Source organism: Chelon labrosus (genome assembly GCF_963514085.1).
Source record: "Chelon labrosus genome assembly, chromosome: 11".
NCBI lineage: Eukaryota > Metazoa > Chordata > Actinopteri > Mugiliformes > Mugilidae > Chelon > Chelon labrosus.
In genome coordinates, this window is record NC_140344.1 from 170,037 (window position 1) to 191,031 (window position 20,995).

Sequence of the window (20,995 nt, forward strand, 5' to 3'; positions counted from 1 at the left end):
TACGTTGTTCTTCCAGTCTCCCACGCAGCTTCCGGCAGATTATGCATTTGTGGAGGACAGAATTGATCAGTCGCTTACCACCCAAAATCCACTGTCCAGCTGCCCTTACTGCGCTTCCGTGAGATGCCGACCTTGATGTCTCACCTGCTCATGGTGATGTCGTACAAGCAGTAGGGAAATGTGACTGTCCTTGGCTAGGATTACTGGGTTCTTTTCTTCACATGTAAGCTGAGAATGTTTCAGTCTGCCTCCAACACAGATGAGATTACCCTCCAAGGTCGGACTGAGCTTAAGCAAAGGGTTGTTTGTCGGCACCATTTTGTTTGCCTGGAGGGCTGACAGTTCTTTTGCAAAGGCTGACCTTTGTGCTGCTTTCAGAATGACATCTTTCGCTTGAGCCATTTCTTCCACAGTACGAGGTAAGTGACATATGTGCCATCCTGAGCACCTGCTGTTTTGGTTGGTGTGTTTGTGGGATCTTGCCATATGGATAAGGAACGCCACCGCTCGCAGTAGAGAGATGAAGGTGGAAAAGCGCTGGAAGCGGTCAGGGTTAAGCACAGGTTCTTCCAGGTGAGTAGTGAAGGTGCATACCTGTGGCCGAATTTCTGAGTCATTTTCTGGTTCGATGAGCTCAAACGTCCCACTTGTTTGTGTTGTTTCTGCAGATGGTTGATGCAGGAATGAAGGTCCGGTGAACCAGGAACTCTGTGCAAGATGGGATGCAGGTAAAGATCTGGATGCATGATCCGCAGGGTTTTCTTCCGTGCGTACATAATGCCATTGTTCTGGTTTGGAGGATTGTCGGATACGTTGGACTCTGTTGTGGACATAGGTGTAAAAGCATTTTGTCACATTATTGATGTACCCGAGCACCACCTTGCTGTCCGTGTAGAATCTGATAGCATCCAATTTCAGATGTAGCTCTTCTCAGATGAGGTCTGCCATTTCTACTGCAAGGACAGCGGCGCAGAGTTCAAGCCTTGGGATTGTGGGTTCGGACTGAGGTGCTAATTTGGCTTTGCCCATAACAAGTCCTACTTCCACTTTTCCATCCTCTTGAATGGCTCTCAGGTAAGCGATGGCTCCAATGGCCATGGTTGAGGCATCCGAGAATACACACAACTCTGTGTGGATGGCTTTGATGAGCGAGGTTGGTGTGTATGTGCATGGCACGTGAAGTTCCTTTAGGACTTGAAGAGAATCTCTCCATATTTCCCATTTCTTCAGCTTGTCTGCTGGGAGAGGCGTGTCCCAGTCAGTCAGTTCCAAAGTAAGCTCCCTAAGAAGAGCTCTACCTTGAATCGTGACGGGTGCCAACAAACCCATGGGATCAAAAACACTGTTGACAGTAGAGAGAACTCCACGTCGGGTGAAAGGTTTGACAACAGTCGATGCAGAGAATGTGAATGTATCCGTTTTGATCTCCCATAGCAAGCCCAAACTGCGCTGCATGGGTGTTGTTTCCTCATTCAAATCCAGATCCTTGATGGCTGGAATACAATCTCCAGGCGGGAAAGCTCTTGTGACTGCTGGACTGTTCGACACAAACTTGTGCAAGCGAAGGTTTGATTTCGCAAGTGAAGCCTGAGTCCGTCGGAGAAGGTCGATTGCATCTGCTTCAGATGGCAGAGACACCAAGCCATCGTCCACATAAAAGTGTCTTTCCACAAACTTCACTGTGTCGGCCCCATGCTTCTGAGCACCTTCGGCAATGGCTCTCCGCAGGCCATAAATGGCTACCGCAGGAGATGGCGAGTTGCCAAAAACATGAACCCTCATGCGGTAGTCGACAACCGCCTTACTGAGGTCATTATCTTCATGCCACAAAAAACGAAGGAAGTTGCGGTGATTTTCATGGACCAAAAACCAGTGGAACATTTGTTGAATGTCAGCGAGGATAGCTACTCCTTCCTTCCGGAAGCGTAGAAGGACGCCCAGGAGAGAGTTGTTGAGGTCAGGACCTGTCAGAAGCACATCATTGAGGGAGATACCAGAGTACTGGGCACTGGAATCGAAAACTACCCTGATTTGGTTGGGTTTTTGCGGGTGGTATACCCCAAATGATGGAAGAAACCAGCACTCCTCATCCTCCCCCAAAGGTGGCGCTACTTCTGCATGACCATTGGCAATAATCTTCTCCATGAATGCCACATATTGCTTCTGCATCTCAGGTCTCCTCTTGAATTGACGTTGCAGGGATTCAAACCGCTTGACCACGTGCTCTCTGTTATTTGGCAAACGCTGGCGTGACTCTTTGAATGGCAATGGGGCAACCCAACTGCCCGTGTCATCTCTGTGGACGTTTGTGTCCCTGATCTTTAGAAAGAGGAGGTCCTCTATTGATGGAGCAGGTTTGTTATCGTGTTCAGTTTGGTCAAACACTCTGTTTCCTAGCATCCCCTCTGGCACTTTGTTAGGCTTGCTGAAGCTCGGCTGTGTTTCTTTGACCTGCATGAAACTTGTACAAGGCTGAAAAATGGAATGGCGACCATTATCCAGCACATGAGTCTTGAATGTGTCAACCGTCGGTTTATGCAGGTTACCTAGGCACACTTCTCCTATCACCACCCAGCCTAGATCAAGACGTTGTGCAAAGGGAGCATTATGTGGTCCGTTAATTTGCTGCCTGACCTTGTGTGCTCTGAGCACATCTCTTCCGAGTAGCAGGAGTATCTCCGCTTCTGGGTCTTCTGGCTATGTGATGGAGATGAGGCTGATGCCAAACTGCACTTGGTGTTGGAATTTCAGCTCGATTGTTTGGGATTTCAGGACACTCAAGGAGTGGTGGAAGAGAGATGAGAGCTTTGCCATCCAACGACTCTATCTGGAATCCTTCCGCCTTCCTGCCATATGTTTCCATGATGCCGGAGCATGTTCTGAGATGGTACAAGAGTGGATTATTCTCCACACCAAACAGCTCAAAGAACTCTGGTCTGGCTAAAGAGCGGTTGCTCTGGTCATCCAAGATTACATAAACTTTAATGGCTTTGTACTTTGAATCTTTTGGGTAGATGGTTGCTAGGCAGATCTTAGAGCAAGAACGACCCCACTGACCGGATCCACAAACCTCTGTGCAGCTAGTTCTAACATCAGTTACATTAGAACCATCTTCTCCCTCCCCGCCGTTCTCATGTAGCGGTGGAGGAGCCTTGGTAGGTTGAGGTTGTGGGCCAGGGTGCATGGCTGCATCATGATAAGTGCTTTCACACTCAAAGCACTTCACAGAAGATTTGCAGTCTTTGGCAACATGGGAAGTTGAAGAACAACACTTGAAGCATATTCCTTTCTGTTTTAGAAAGGCCTTCCTGTCATCGATAGACTTGTTTCTGAATGTCCTGCATTTTTTAAGTGGATGTGGTTTGTCATGCAGTGGGCAGTTCTTGTTAGGGTCGTTGTTGATTGTAGAGACATCGGTTTTGTGAACTGTGATAGACTTGTTGGTGTTAAAGCTCTTCACAGGTAACCTTTCTGGTTTTATGGGATTTGCGCTGGTGCTTTGACGAATAAAGCTGGGGTAATTTCGTTTCCTTGCCTCATGACACACGAAGTTACAGAAGAAACTAAAGGGAGGGAAGCAACCATTGTTCTCCTCTTTGTACCACGACCCAGATGACACCCACTTCTCCTGGAGCCCATATGGAAGCTTGTCTACTATTGGTCCAATACCTCTGGAGGTGTCTAGATAAAACAGCCCAGTGAGATATCCATCCTCCTTGGCGCCTTGTATCTCCATGAGCAAATCTCCAAGTTCGCGTAATTTGATGTGATCTTTGGCTGCAATCCTTGGAAAACTGTCTAGTCTGTGGAACAGTGACTGCTCGATCATCTCAGGGGCAGCATAGCAGTCGCGCAGCTTCTCCCACGCCTTGCGTAGAGCCAGATCGACGTTGTTCACATGCACTGCATGTATGCACCTCATTTGTTCGCCAGACTCTTTTCCTAGCCATTTGGTCATGAGGTCTAGTTCTTGTGTTGCTGTAAGTTGGACTTCAGCCACTGCATTACTGAATGAGGACTGCCATGCACGGAAATTCTCTGGCTTATCGTCAAATTGGTACAGTCCTGACATAACGAGGTCTCGTGGTGCCAAATACTGTGCTAGAGGGTCTGGGGGGTGTGACGCGCTGGTTGGAAGCATATGTTGGGGTGTTTGTGACTGAGCACGTATGTACGTGTGAGGGTTCCTCGTTTTGATGTCAGTCTTTGGCTCAACTCTCGTCAGTTCAGACACGATTGGTGCGGGTGGATGAGCCTCAACATCACTTTCAGGCTTGGGCTTGTTATTAGTGAGTTGGAATTCTGACATGCTTGCAGGTGGATGCCATGTTCTGAAGCTGTATTGTGACTCAACATGGTCTGGAAATTTAATAGGTGGGACTGGTACTGGTGTGGCGGTAGAATGATTCTGATCATTCTGGGAGTGAACATATTCACTAGTACGTTGCAGCCTAAGCCTTTCTTCTGACTCAGATTTCACATTTCCCAATATGCCATTTATTTCTGCTACATCTTCCAACACTTGTGCTTCAGCAATGGCTGCATCTGCTTCACGATTTAATGTTAGCACTTCTAGCTCTGTCTCAATTCTAGCAGTTTCCAGCTGATTTTGAGCCTCTCTTGTTTTCCTTTCTGCTTCTCTAGCAGCCTTTTCCAGTTTTAATTTAGCCTCCTGGCTAGCATATGATGCTCTCACCTTAGCAGCTTCTGCTTTAGCTCTGGCGCGAGCCGCACTCGCAGACGATGCTGATGTTGCATTGCTCTTGGCGTTTGACACCGACGACTTGTTGCTTGCCATCTTCAACACTTTGGAACATTAAGTGCCGCCTTTTCACTGTAGTGTTCTGTTGCAGAGTGTAGCAACTCTGGTTAAACACCAAGCTAAACCTTCGTCAACGAACACAGGAGTCCGAGTAGAGTTAACCTTTTACTCTCTGAATCTTCATTTGACAAGCGGTGAAAACTGTAAATACAAAATGGATATTTACTGTACTAATATTGCATTATGAAACAACTCAAAATATGAATTTACATCTTTGTATGTACCCTCGAGCAACAGTAATGACCATCAGAAGAATGCTCTTTTAACGTGTACAAAATGACCTTTCGAAACTAAAAATGAAATATAAGTTTTTAACAATTACCGCTATTTATGCCTTTTAACATCTTCATCATGAAATATATACACTTACGGCATTGCCCGAACAATGTTTCCAGGTGGAAGACTGTGTATAAGTCTCAGAGCATGAACAGCATGTCAGTTTTCCCTCTCAGAGCAACCAGGAAGAGAAAGTAAACAAGGAAGTGATGTCACTAGCGAGTCCGCCTTCAAAATAAAATCTTCTCAAACCATTTTACCCTTTTTACTGCTATTTATAACTTAAACACATATAAATGAATTATTTTTTACAGCAAACGATAAAGATAAACAACATAAATGCCTTAGAGGCAACACAAACTTACCGAAAAAACTGTTCGGTATGTGCCGTGCTTGCTTCTCTGCAGTCGTGTTCTGCTGCCAGGTTTGAAGTAGAAGGTCCCGCCCTTTTCGCCTCTGTTTGGCTAGAAGGGCTCTCACCCGATTGGTTGTATACATTTATTTTTTTCATCTAGTTGGTTTGTGATCAAGGTGCAACCTAGACCTATTTTAAACTCGTTTCACGGTAGAGGTCGCCCCTTAGACCTGCCGTCAACCCCCAGGTTGATGAAATGTTTGCAGGGAACTTGTCCTTGTACCAGTTACATCCAAAAATGGTCATCAACTGTTTTGCCCCAGGATGCCAGAATAGTCGGGGACAAAAGGGGAAATCGTTTTAAAGGATTCCCAAAGATCCCTCAAGACGGCAGATGTGGATTACTGCAATAATACGCTCAAAAAGTAGGAACCAGAAAATGGAGCGGTGGGATCCCTTAAGAAAAGGATTTGTCTTGTGTAGCAATCACTTTATATCAGGTACAGAATCCAGCGTTTTCCAAGTGCATTATCTTGTTTATTTAGCATGTTTTTAACACCATGTCCCACAGATTTCTTTTCATAAAGGCAAATTAGGCTAATGTTAATAACATGGATTACAAAGGAGTATTGCTCATTCAGCACTAAAACCATCAACAATGAGAAAGAAATTCAGGATTAAACAGCTACTTGTTGTAGTTACGTTACTGTCATGAACCTCCTCAGTTTTCCTGACAATAAGGCGGTGTCAACAAAAAAGTAAGATGATGCCCGGAGCTATTGAAGACATCCGACTTGGCTCTCAGACTACAGCCAGCCACAAGCAAGAGCTGCAAAAAAATCCAATTCTTAGACATATTTAAACTTCAAAAAAGAAAAAAAAGAAAAAAAAAGAAAGAAATATTGTAAATATTGAATAGAATGTGTGAAGTCCTACTTTAGGTTACATTTTATTTGAGAACTAGGCCATCCAGTTAAGATAAATGTTATTTTGCTGGTTGATAAAATCTGGATGAAGGATATTTTATTTTATTTTTATTTTTCAGTCTCCCCCTCCCCAGCCCCATTGGTGACCTTAAGAGCTAAGTTGGACAGGTCTGAAGGTAGAGGCCTGACAAAGTGCAATCCACTTCTCCAGGTTGGGGTTGGACACATAGCTAACAACCCAATTCAATAAAGAAAATACTGTTACTGTAAGCACAGAAAAAAAGTGCTGGAGCATGATGTGTACACACGATGCCCCCTTCACATTTCTGACTGTCCCCTCATATATGCCTACCTAGAACCAGCCCTGCTTAGGACAATGACAGCAAATCACTGACAGTTCAAAAATCTTACTGCAAAAGGTTGCCTTGAAATTTTAAGTTTTCTCGAATAATTTCTTTTTTTACGGGGTAGTTTTACCCAGGGATCTCCGGTAATTTGTAAAATAGCGAAGTTCGTCTGTGATCTTAATCCTGTGCGAATCGATTATGTCCGTTATTCGCTGCGAATCGTCATCTCTGTGATTTTGGGCCGTGTTTTTACCTTTTCAAGACTTTTGTTTGATTCTCAGCTTTTTTCTGCCTCGCGTCACTAAGAATTATGAAGGATGTGCTGTAAATCAAAGTCTGGACAGTGGGAGAAAGGTCGTTCGTAATTTCTTTCCCGGGATCAATAGTCTCATCATATTTTATTTTTAAAAATATATATTTTTTTTATTATCAATTAGAATTCTCAAAGTAACTAAAGCTGTCAAAAAGTGTAAAATGCCCTCTGCATGCAGTGGAAAGAAGCGGAAAGTAGCAGAGACATAACTACGCAGTAAATTAGAGTAAAACACAGAGTTTGCTAATCCCGTGCGAATGCGCCACATGAAACACAGACGTAGAGGGGTCGTTTCTGAATCACATGACGTCCCCAAGTAAAAGTAGTCCCGTGCGAATAGGGCTAAAGCAGAGCCCGTCTACGGAGAGCCTCGCCACTCTCTACTAAGTCCCATTGTAACGAACAGTTCAGAAGCCGTAAGTTCACTGAGAGTTGAACTTCTCCCCTTATTAGACATTCTCTGGCTAAAGTAACGACAGCCAGGAGCCTACTGGAACAACCGCGATCGCCGCACATGCCCCGGTGTTTAGAATCGCGTTGATTACAAGCTTCCGGTTTCCTTATTGTCCGACTTCCTGGTTGGCACTAAAGTTGGGCACTAGGTGGCAGCAAAGAACCTTGCCTTGAATGTGTCCAAACCTTTGACTGGAACTATATTGTTGATCTTGATTTCTCTGAGTCTGTTATGGCCAGCACACTTTTCTCTACTGTGGGGGACCAGCTTTACAGCCAGTGACGCTAACAGACTGAACACACTGATCAGGAAGGCTGGCTCTGTCACTGGCTGCAGGCAGGAAACATTTGAATCAGTGATGGAGAGGAGGATTCTAAATAAACTGTTATCAATCATGGAAAACCCTGACCACCCTCTCCACCACACAATAGACAGACAACTAAGCTCCTTCTCCAGAAGGCTCAGACAACTTCGTTGTCTCAAAGAACGCTACAGGAAATCTTTCCTGCCTCAAGCCATCAGTCTGTACAACTCCTCATCTGAGCGTGACAGATGACACTCTGGACTTTTGTTTTTCTTGCACATGGTTGTTTGGTTATTGGTTGTAAATTCATCACATTTCATTGCAATTTAATTTAATTTTCAATATTCACTTCTTTTTAATATACACTTATCTTATAATTCTTGTAAATATTGTGTATAGATTTTTGTTTTTTTAGTTCTCTATTTTTTAATTTTCTTTTTTTATTGTTAATTTGTTACTTTTTACTTGTAACTTTTTGTTATATATTATGTATGGTGTCGATTGCCTGTACATTGCTGCTGCAATGGTGAAATTTCCCAGTTTGGGATTAAATAAAGCATCTATCTATCTGGTCTTGTTGTTTGTATTTGTATTTTCCAGCCACCAGAGGTCCTCTGTCCCTTTCTCTATGCTAAGTCACACCCACCTTACCTGCTCCAAGTTCACAGTCACTTGTTTCCACTTTTAAGTATATGCCCAGTACTCCACCACACATTTACTCAGATTGTCTTTGTTGCTTTACATTTTAGCCTTATAGACATTTTGTTTTTATGCTTTGTTTAAAAAAATGAATAATAATAATTAAAAAAAAATGGTACTATGGAATCCTCTGCATTCCCTGTGACTGTTTTCCAGCCTGGTTTTTGTATTTTAAAGCTTGCCTTTTGCTTTTTGTTCAACCTACCTTCTCTGTTGTGCATTTGAATGCTCTTATCCAGAGCAGAGAAATCTCCTTTGTTACCATATATTGCATGTAATATTTTATTCTTATTATTTGGAATAAGGTTAAAGTGTTTACTAATGTTTTTCAACAACATAATTTCTTGCACAAAACTGACTTCTGACTGTATTCATGTACTGTTTTCATCCCTTTGTGCTGAATAATTCAATTGATCTCCATGTGGATTGTGTTTTGCAAGTTTAAGCAGAATTAGATATTATGGTCATTTGAATTAAATTTATCTTGGCTGGGAGTGATGAAGGACTTTGCCCTGTCTGATTTAAGTTTAATATGTTTCTGTTTTTTGTATGCCTACATATCTTGCATTTAAGTTCCACTGGAATATATGCTACATGGAAATAAAGTGAAGTGAAATGAAGTGAAGTGATATACATTTCTGCATATTAAAGTTATACCCAAATTGTTGAGTATGTCAAGGCATGGTGCTGGAAGTGACTTTTCCTTACCTTGGTTCGAATCCCTGCTCTATGGCTAACATGCCCTTGAGCAAGGCACATAACAATTAAAACAGCTCTGCGGCTAATTTGGCTGCCCACTGCTCCAAGTGTGCTCTCCACTCTCTGTCCAAGTGGATGGATTGGATGCAGAAAACAAATTCCATGTTTGTACTTGTGTCAATAAAACTTGTTGACATTCATTAATATTATTTTTTTATTATTTTATTTTTATATTTTACAAACATACATTTACATACCCATGGCAGCAAAATTATTTCGTACTAAGGATGTATTCTCAAAGATCTCTTTTGGTCTCTTTAATAAACTATAATTTTAATTGTGCAGTCGCTATAATGTATTAAGTATCTTTGAGATTACAACTTAAACATCCATATAAACATCACTTTTTGTAGACAGATTTTGTAAATAAACACAGTGTACAGTGTTTATGGAAGTCAGTCTCATATGGTCTCCATCCCAGTGCTTCAAAGTACAAAATATTTCAGGGTCAGATGGTAAAATTCATTATAATGTCATTCCGGTTTGCCAACAGGTGTCAGAAGCATCCAGGTACTGTGTAGGTGTTCCCAGCTCCTTTCAGATGTGTTAGCCCAGACCACGTTTTTAAGTGTCAACTTAAATACGTGCAATACGTGTCAAACATACGGGCCGGGGGCCAAAACCGGCCCGCAAGAGGGTCTAATCTGGCCGGCGGAATGAATTTGCGAATTGCAAAAATTACACTGAAGACATTCAATTTTTCCATTAAAAGTAATTGCTATTCCTAGGGTTCACAAAGATTTAGTAAGAGTTGTGGACATAACACAACACTGAGACCTAGAACTAAACAGAAATTGCACTTATTTTTCTTAAGAAATGTTCAGTCATTAAATGTAAACATTTTTATAATGTTCTTCTTTGCACTAAAACAAAGGGAAACATTTGGAGTTGTCGTTATTTATAGGTAAACATCGTATTATTGGTCTGGCCCCCTTGACCTCAAACTGGGCTGTATGTGGCCCCTGAACTAAAATGAGTTTGACACCCCTGACTTAAAGTTTCAAATGTTGCTGTGATACAGCTGTTTATACTAGATTATATCAAAATAACCAAACTAAACGCATGCATATGTGTTGGCTGAAAAACAATAAGGGATGCTATCCTATCCCGGCAACTGAATGGCCACACACACACACACACACACACACACACACACACACACACAAAAACACACACACGCACACACACGCACACACACACACACTTTCCTCTCTCACTCATGAACAAAGTCTTGGCTCTCGCCATTCAAACTCTCCATTCACTCTCTGCCACTCTTGGTCCCCATTCTCTCTCTCTCTGCCTCTCAACCCTCCCACTTGTTCTCGTCAACTCCTCAGAGGACCAGCTCTGTCTCTCTGCACTTGTCTCTTCAGTCGAGGAGAAACTAATTGAAGGAAAGAATAGAAGAAAGGAGCTGTTGAAAAACTAAACGAACCAAAACTTAACTTATCCATATCATGCCACAGAAAGGTAAGCTTGCACTCTTTTTATTCTATTTTCATCATCCCTGTCTTCATTAGTCATGGCATGTATTTCAAAACAGATGAGGACAAGAAGACCAAAAGACAAAACAAAAAACCCCCCAAAAAAACCATTTCATTCTATCAGCAAGAAAGAAAAGAAAGAACAAGACAAGACAATAGTTTGGACGGGACAGATATAAATATCATCTTTAAGAGCAATAGGAATTTAAAAACATAATGAGAAAAGAAGGAACACATACAAATGTTAGAAGTCATTTGTCTCTTTGTCATTTGCATATGCCTTGCCTCTGGGCTGGTTTGCCCAGGATACGACTATGACAAAACACACTTTTAACTGTAGCAATCTCTCACCTAAATAAGTTACCCAAATTCCCAGGGTAATTTTTACACTTCATGGACCTTTAAGTCCAGAAATTATTTTGAACAAATTGTCAATAAAGTTGTTGGATTGTTGGAAATGTAATTTACTACCATGTTTACAATAGGAAGGACTGTGAGACTATTTGGCTTTTTGTATAGCGCTGTGAAAATAGCCTCTTTAATAAACCATTTCTGCACTGTGATAGTTTTACATCCTTCTGTAGTCAGGCTATTAAAACGTTAATGTACAATGACAAACTTCAAGTTTGACAATAAAATTGAAGACAGTGTAAATATGCAGGTGGAGCCACATAAATGATCTGGAACACCACATGGGTTTCAAATATTTTGACCTTTCCCTATGTTTGCCCAAATGGTGTGTTCACTGTTCTAACTAGTCATGAATATTTGTGTTTGAGATAAAAAAATGTTGCTCTGTTTTCTTGACAGAAATAGCTGACTTAAACTGAAAGCCATCTTTTGGTATCTGTGAAAACATTCATATTTGTTTAAACTTGTTGTCAGCTAAAACATGTACATGCAAGGTGTCCTTACTTTAACCGTATTTAAATAAAAATGAAGGTACATGGTATCACATCACTTACTTTCATGACTTAATTTACATAAGTTTATCCATTCCATTATTCATTTCAGTATTACATTATAGGCTTAGACAGTGTGTAGGTGCTTGAAAGTTCAAGGACAATTCAGAGATAAAATTAATTAAAGTCTCTTCTATTATATGTTTACGCGTGTTTGGGGTTGTAAAAATGTAGAGCTAGCATATATAAGATGATGTGTTCATCTTAATTGATGATCTATTTAAGTCAGCTGTTAATTTCCATCCAAATTAAATTGAAGCCTGCTGTACACATTAATCAGGAAAAATTAATTCATACAGCGTGTGAATTCGGAATTTTTCTTTTTTGTGTGTCAGAGGCTGAGCATTATACCATTTGTTCTAATGAAGTCATAAGATTTAATACATGTGCAAAAGGGATCACCTTGTTCGTCTGAGTCACTTTATTGTAATTGTTTTTTGTTTTTTTTAAACACAACCAACAGGTTTGTATTACATTATATTATCAGATCCAAAAACCAAAATAAATAGCTTTTTCAATTTAAATTTCTATAATAGTTTTTAACATTAGAAGTGGAAGTGATTAATTGGTTGTTGTTTTGTTTTTTTTTAAAAAAAGATCCATAACACCAAATTCTAGCTATACAGTGAAGGCTATGTGATTCCAAATATCTGTAAAATTGTAGATGGTATACAATATACAACATGGTATGCACTTGTATAACGCTTTTCTACCTCAATAGTTCTCAAAGTGCCCAAAGCCTCTTCGGATGTGGCGGGATCTTACAACCCTGCGAACAGTGGACAAACCTTTCTGCCACCTGAGCAGGCTGTGTAGAGCATGTCACTGTGGTCATACAACGTTATAAAAAAACATTTCGCATGCTATCGAAGATTAGTTTGCGCTCTCAAAAATCACGTGTACGAGAGCATCTAATGCTATCTGAAAAAAGAACAGACTGTGGCGCATAAGACGCTTTTTCTTTGACTGACTGACACTCAAGATTATACTGAATTGCTTTCCTTTAATAAAAAGTTATTTCTCTAAATGGTCATTTCATACCATATTTAAAGGTTTAAGTTAAGCTGATAACCATTGCAACTGCAACAAAATTGTAAAAAAAAAAAAAAAAAGGGGGTGGGGTATTTATATAAAAACTGTAAATACTTCTCTATTTAGACTAGCACAATGTTATTTATGTCGGCAAGGGGACTAAAAATATACCTTATAAAAAGGCCAACTTCTTGTCAGTGTCTCGCATTGCGCATAATGTTGGATAACTTAAAAATATATATCTCACAGAATCACATTCAACATTATTATTATTATTATTATTATTATTATTATTGCCCATAATAATAATAATAATAATAATAATAATAATAATAACACGTATTACTCTCTATTCTTATTATTTGGTGAAGTGATTTCAAAAGCGGGATTTTCATGTGGTTGGCAGCGGCAAACTCCCTCTTCGGCTCCTTTCTCCTTGTATCAGGGAACTGAATGCGGCTGAATTAAACTTCTATATTGACATTAGTGTGTTCAACAGAAGTCTTTTATGGCAGTTTTACTGGTCAAATTGGGCTCCCCACCGAGGTTTTGTGTCGCACGTTTTTAACGAGGCGCAGCTAACGAGCAGAAGACACCATCCCGTTGATTCACAAAGACGAGCGAGTATTTACCGTGTTGAGTTGCGGCTCCGCTCCTACGGCTCTTTGTCTGCTTTTATAGAGAGAAAGGGACTGGATTATAACGGTAACAAGGAGCCATAGACGGCTGATGTATGCGTCTGTTCATGTGTGGAGCAGCTTCATATTCAGTTGCTGGTTGTTAATGACAAGAGCAACATAGAAAGAGGTCCTTTGAAGACTTTTTCATTCTTTCTTCAAAATGTCTCATTAACTAATTCAAGGCAGTTTGCCATGATTTTAAGACAAGATGATAAGATATATACATATATATATATATATATATATATATGAATACAGGATAACAATGAAATTGTTAAACCACCTAAAAACTGATTATTAAGAAATCCTGTTCATTCCTTAATTCATATATAGTATATATGCTGTGATTTTCTCCACATATTTTTCTTAATACCATGAGTTATTGCCAAGTCAGGATAATAATGTTCGGTCTGGTCTGGTAATAACAAACAGCCAGGAATAACCTGTAATGTTTGTGAAAATAAACAGGAAAATTGAATGGAAAAGGAAATTACCTTTTGTAATCATTCACAATTTGATCGCCATAAAATTGATTTTTTTTTAATTCTGTGTGTGTTCATTCCATACTTTATTTAATTTAGAATACTGTAGGTTTTTGCCTCAGAGTTTCATTTCTGTTTCACAATAAAATGTCATGGTGTCAAAACACCTAGTTTGGTATGATTTAATCTGTCTGTCAGTGAACTGTGGGAAAATCAGCCCATGACAGAATATGAATCATTTAAACTACATTAATGATGTCCAATAGGGTGTATACTTACAGTAGCACTAGATACTTGGATAAAGCTAATTCTACAGTAGATATTTAAACTTAAAACATAAACTCCTTGATTTACATATTGTGTGCAAGATCTGCCTCCCAATTCTCATGTTCATAATAACACACTGCAAAAAAAATATACAGGATAACAATGAAATTGTTAAACCACCTAAAAACTGATTATTAAGAAATCCTGTTCATTCCTTAATTCATATATAGTATATATGCTGTGATTTTCTCCACATATTTTTCTTAATACCATGAGTTATTGCCAAGTCAGGATAATAATGTTCGGTCTCTGGTCTGGTAATAACAAACAGCCAGGAATAACCTGTAATGTTTGTGAAAATAAACAGGAAAATTGAATGGAAAAGGAAATTACCTTTTGTAATCATTCACAATTTGATCGCCATAAAATTGAGTTTTTTTTAATTCTGTGTGTGTTCATTCCATACTTTATTTAATTTAGAATACTGTAGGTTTTTGCCTCAGAGTTTCATTTCTGTTTCACAATAAAATGTCATGGTGTCAAAACACCTAGTTTGGTATGATTTAATCTGTCTGTCAGTGAACTGTGGGAAAATCAGCCCATGACAGAATATGAATCATTTAAACTACATTAATGATGTCCAATAGGGTGTATACTTACAGTAGCACTAGATACTTGGATAAAGCTAATTCTACAGTAGATATTTAAACTTAAAACATAAACTCCTTGATTTACATATTGTGTGCAAGATCTGCCTCCCAATTCTCATGTTCATAATAACACACTGCAAAAAAAAAAAAAGGCTGTTGGATCTAAATGAAAAAAGTATGTACATCGGTTGCACATATATACCGAATTACTTTTTGTTAAAGAAGCATGACTTTTCTATGTTAATTCAACAGTTTTCTTTAATGTTAAGTGTATTAAATTACTCTATGTTAAACCAACATAATTTTTTAAATGTTACTTTAAAGCTTTTTTATGCTTGTTATATTCAGTTAGCATCTGTTAAAGCAACATAAGTTTTTTACATAAATTACACACACTGTTGTTCTGTTAAATCTACCTGACCCGGACAAGTAAATCTTACACTATTAAGTTATAAAGAGGGTAGCTGAGGTTCAAAGCATACATTAGGCCAAATAACATGGCAGCATCTAATGCAATATTGTCCAGATCATGCAGTACCATCTGGCCTTCTAAGACGACCACAATGTCTTCAGGTTTACTGGTAGCATCATGTCTAACGACATATATTCCCCCACCATGGTCTCCTCAATGGATCCTTGGAACGAGGGCTTCATCTTCTGCCTGCAGAGCGCACAGTCAGAAAATAAAAACAAAGTGAGATCAAACAAAACGCATTAAACATACACTTGAAACATTATACTGAATGTCTGCACAAATAATACAAATCTCTGAATCCCTCTGAATATTTTATAATAATCTATTAATGCCATTTCGTCCTCCATTTATTCCAACGCGGTTTAAAACTCGGAAACAGTGAAGTATAAACAGGAAATGACGTTACACTGGCGGGTTCTGTCCAATCGGAAACAAGAAGTGTTGGTTGTTCCAGCCATTTCCAAATGTCGTTGTGTCTTGTGAAATGTTGTGTTTTGATCTTCAAAGCCACCGTACTAACTGGATGTGGAAGACAGGAATCCATGTGATGAATATAACTAAATGTAAATAACTAGCGCCTGTTAGCTCCTCCTTGTCTCACTATCGGTCAGTTATTAGAGCAGTGTACAGTTTCCTCATGTGCTGAATATGAAGCCTTTACTGTGAAAGTTTTTTTTTTCTCCTTAAGGCTGATATAATTCATAATGCTAAGTTTTCTCTCATCGGATAATGTGGATGGACTTCGGCCGAGTAGGGGCGTCCACTGTAAAAATCCACAGTAAAAGGCAGCCGTAGCTGTTTCTCCAAACTTTTATGGGCGACTTTGACTTTCCACACCTGACGACCGCGGATATGACTCCGCAGGCTAACAGGGCGGTTATGACCCTCCCCTCCCCACTAAACGTAAACTCCAGTAAATGTTAGCTAACTTCGTCTCATTCATGTTGCTCAATGTTCCTGGCTGATAAAAACATCGGCTTTATGAAAACTATACGTCTAAAGTAACTACCTTGAAATCTGACAAACATTTGATAAGTTTTAATTTTCCTTACCTTGTCCATAACTCTCCAAGTCGACTTCAATTTGTCCAGTGAGGGTGAAAAGATGGCGGCCAAAATTCCTGTTTTCCAAGGAGGCGGAGTTTCCAGAGGAAACATAACTATTTTCTGTTTTCTTAACATGGCTGAGACTTGTAGACTTGGCATCCACCAAGATTTAAGGGATTAGGACCTATACATGATTGAAGCATGTTCAGAGGAGAACATAACTCAATCATGTCTTCTATACGAAATGTATACATGTAAGTCACAGGTCTCAAACTGATCCGTGAAAGGGCCACTGTGGCTGCAGGTTTTCATTCCAACCATGCAGCAGCACACCTGACTTGGCTCAATCAATCAACTGAACTGCCTTCACACATAGACATATATAGATAGACGCAACATTGAGCGCTGCCGTCCATCTTGGAACAGGGCCACTCGCTCCTACAGTGCATTACATCCAGGGTTGGGTCAGATTACTTTGAAATGTAATCGATTACTGATTACAGATTACATGGCAAATTTTGTAATCAGTAACGTAATCTATTGGATTAAATGGCCTTGCTTTTATATAGCGCTTTTCTACCAATTGGCACTCAAAGCGCTTTACAGTCATGGACGCATCTACCCATTCGTTCACACAAGCACACACACATTCACACACCAGTGCCACGCACTGGGAGCAACTGGGGGTTCAGTGTCTTGATTACCCAAAACATGTAACGTAATCTGATTACTTTAGGATTACTTTTTACACAACTTGTACAAGACATACACAATCTTATTTTCCTCTGTCTTTAATTCAAAGTTGTGGCGATTTTGCCAAGTACTGAACGTATTTTTGCCGACTGGAACAGGTCTATTCCCAGATAGCAAGAGGCTGGCGGACCACCGTCAGCCCACTGGGGATAGACCTGGCAGTCCGCTGGAGTTTTGCTCATCGGTTCACTGGCGGTCCGCGAGAGAGTTGTCGTCAAATGCCCCAATATTTTGTCACTATTGGTCTAAAACCTTTTTCATTTATTCAGTTATACTTCATCCATCACTTTAATAACATTTCATGTATTTTCTTAATATTCATGATAAGTTAAATTTCAAGAGATGGTGGTCCAACGGTGGACCACAAGTGGCATGCCACCAGCGGTCTGCTATCTGCCAATCTGATTTTGCTATCTGGGTTGGTTGACGTTGACGGTTCCTCCATCTTGGGTTTTGATTTGAACCTTTTTCTTGTCAAGAAACTACACAGGCAAATGGATGATAATGACATCTAGTGAACAAACAAATGGGCTGCTTGTCAAATGAAAACACTGGCTAGGCTATCATAAAAAAGTTGCATTGTTTGCATGATGAAATGTAATCAGGTAATCCCCAACAATGTAACTGTAATCTAATTACGCATTTTTGTATTGTAGTCTGGGCTGATTACAGTTACTTGATTTTTGTAATCTGATTACGTAATCTAGATTACATGTAATCAGTTACTACCCAACCCTGATTACATCTATGGAGGAATGGGGTTTCTACACAATAAAAGTGATCATAAATCGCTCAGTTGAAGTCCGGCATCTTTTCTTTACAAACCTCTGTCAGAAGCTAGTCTGCTGATAACATTAAGTAAAAATTGTATTTGGGTAGTAAAACCATATTTTTATCATAGCTACATGTGTGACGTTTTTAACAGTTCAATACGTTTTGAAATCGGTCCAAAATTCAGCGAATAATTCTACTTTGAGATTGAGGAGTACCTCTTTCCTTCATATGTTCATGCACCGCTGCCTCTGCGAGCCCTGTACCAAGATGGCGGCGCTTTAGGCACGTCCCTCCACAGTCAATGTCGCGTCTATCTATATGTCTATGCCTTCACACAGTCATTTCAAGTGTCCTCTTGCTTGATTGGAACAAAAACTTGCCAGCCACACCCACTGCATGGGTGCTGCATGGTTGCTGCATGGTTGGAATGAAAACCTGCAGCCACAGTGGCCCTTTCACGGATCAGTTTGAGACCCCTGATGTAAATTGAACAATCCCCCTTTCCCCCTTTTTTCAGTGCATAATGAAATATTGTTTCTCTGGTTTTACAGTTTACAGAAGTCAAACAAGCTGGGAGACTGACGTTGCCTCCATGATGCAAAACAGTGAGTTACATCTCAAAACGATTTGTTGTATTAACATTACATCTTTAACTGTAGGTGAGATGAAATAAGACCCAGGTAATATATAAATAAAATCAACTAAAACATATTTAAGAATGATACTCATTTTAACATAAAAGGTTCCTATCTTAAACACACTTCAAACATAATTGCTTCACAAGAACTTTCATTTGTCTTTATTTTTATTAATAATAATAAGGTAGTCACCAAGCAAGCTCTTCCTTCTGTAAGACAATTTCATCATCATTCATCAATGGTTGCTATTATTATAATCTGTTTTAATAAACTGCTATCCCCAATACTTGCAGCTGGAAGTTGAAGAGAAATAACTGAAGATGAACGTCAACATTCATTTTCTAAGATCATAGTGAATGGAGCACAGGTTACACTGAAGAAGAGTGTGTTCAGTTCATTTGTAGAAGAAACCTGACCTTAGACTGCATCTTTATCTGCCTCATCAAAAAATGACACAGATAAAAAAACTTTGTACAATATAAACTGCAAATACAATTACTAAAAAGCACAGTGCCTGTCTTAATTTGAACTTGTCATCACTTTACATTAGTATTAGTACATAAGTATTGTAAAATTATGTTTTGAACATGGTTTTGTAGCATGGCAGAGATAAGGAGATTTTACCACTTTTAGTCCCAGTATTAAAAGATGTGAAAAGCTTGTGCCAGAAACCTTTACGTTGTCAAACAACATTTTTGTAGATCCCTGTACAAAGGTCTGGACTGGCCTATTACATTATTGTCACCAAGTGTTTTGAGTGAACTTGTGAACAAACAATTTATCAAGACTGTGACTGTAAAAATTTTTTTAGGTAAATGTAACATAAGAGTAAAGTGGAAAAGTAAAGTGGAAAACCTAAACTTAAGTTTTCCACATTACACCTACTTTATTTCCAAGTTACACTTTTTTTTGTAGCTATCTATCAAATATTTGTCACTAAACATCAGTAACACACAGTCTTCAATAATGGCTAAAAATACAGAAAATCAAGTTACTTATGGAGAAGGTCTTGAAACAGCCACAGATATCATTGGCCTGCAATCTGAAGACTAAGGAACCTGATGTCTGCTTTAGTCTAGTTTACAATATATCAGAATTGTATGAGCTACATTAGCATTGTTGCAGACCATTTATAGAAATGACATTCCCTGATTACAATAGTTTCTTTCAGCAGGAAAAGCCACCCAACTACAAAGCAAAAATAATTCAGCAATGGTTTGAAGAGCTCAATGCGTTGACTTGGCCTCTGAATTCCCCAATTCTCAAGTCAACTGACCATCAAAACGTGCTGGACAAACACGTTCAATCAATGGAGTCCCCACCTCACAACTTGCGGCACATAAATGTTTTGTTGCTAGATACACTTTAAACCACACACTGATTTTTCTTTTTGTTGTTGAACAAACCTTTTATTTTATTTTGTCAAGTTTTTTTTATCTGAAGCTAGATATATTATTTAAATTGACTCAACAAATAAACAAGTAAATTCAAATAAATTACATTAGTAATGCTTTTTCAAGTTTTTTGTGCTCTTTCAAACCAATTAAATTGCTTAAAACTAAAACTTTTAATTCAATTGATTCTAATTAAATGTTTTAGCTATAATTAGTAATATAATTAATACATTTAATAAATACTAAATTTATAGTGTACTAAATTCATAAATACTAAGTGCAGAGATAGCAAACACTGTTTAAAAGATACATGAACATGTTTGTAAAAAACAAACAGAGGCCCTGATTCTGTAAAGGACCATTAGAGAGACAACAAACTGATACATTGTAAGTGGAGTCTCCTGATCAGAGACAAGACAGGAGTCAACTTTTGCTCTTAACATGCACAATGGGTCTTATAAGACATGTACCTGTTAAATGCAAAGAAAAAAAAAAAAAGGAAACAAACACAAACCACATCATGTCATTCCAAAGTGGCTGAAAAATTCCTACAGTCCAACACTGATTTTGTTCTTTAGTCCAAGGACCTTGGCTTTTCCCCGTCCATCTGCATGAGTACTTTTTGAATGAATTCATAATAGTGTCTCAGTTCTCTAGGATAGGCCAGGTTCAGCGTGTAGATCACTCCAAGCATCACTGCACAGGCCTGGGCTACAGATCCAATGTTGTCCAAGATGATCACTCCTTCAACAGAAATTCCAATGGTGTCCAGGATCTCCAGTCTCCTTGCTGACTATGTACAGTGGCTTGAAAAAGTATTCATACCCCTTGAACTTTTCCACATTTTGTCATATTACGACCACAAACATAAATAGATTTTGTTGGAATTTTATGTGAAAGACTAACACAATGCGGCACACAATTGTGAAGTACAAAGAAAATTATACATGATTTTATTTTAATTTTTTTACAAATAAAAAACTGAATAGTGCAGTGTGCAAAAGTATTCAGCCCCCCGAGTCAATACTTTGTGGAACCACCTTTTGCTGCAATTACAGCTGCAAGTCTTTTGAGGTATGTCTCTACCAGCCTTGCACAAATTT

At 39.2% G+C, this 20,995-nt stretch overlaps 1 protein-coding gene across 1 annotated transcript in view; it reads left to right on the forward strand.

Moving 5' to 3' along the window:
- Positions 1 to 10,712: 10,712 nt before the first annotated feature.
- Positions 10,713 to 20,995, forward strand: part of LOC311495146 (paired box protein Pax-6-like) — a gene marked incomplete at its 5' end in the record, with an annotated part of 48,659 nt that continues 38,376 nt past the window's right edge. The window contains 2 exons of the mRNA XM_084554491.1: positions 10,713 to 10,725; positions 18,412 to 18,465. Coding sequence (XP_084410617.1) covers positions 10,713 to 10,725; positions 18,412 to 18,465 — 67 coding nt within the window. The remainder of the gene's footprint in view (positions 10,726 to 18,411; positions 18,466 to 20,995) is intronic.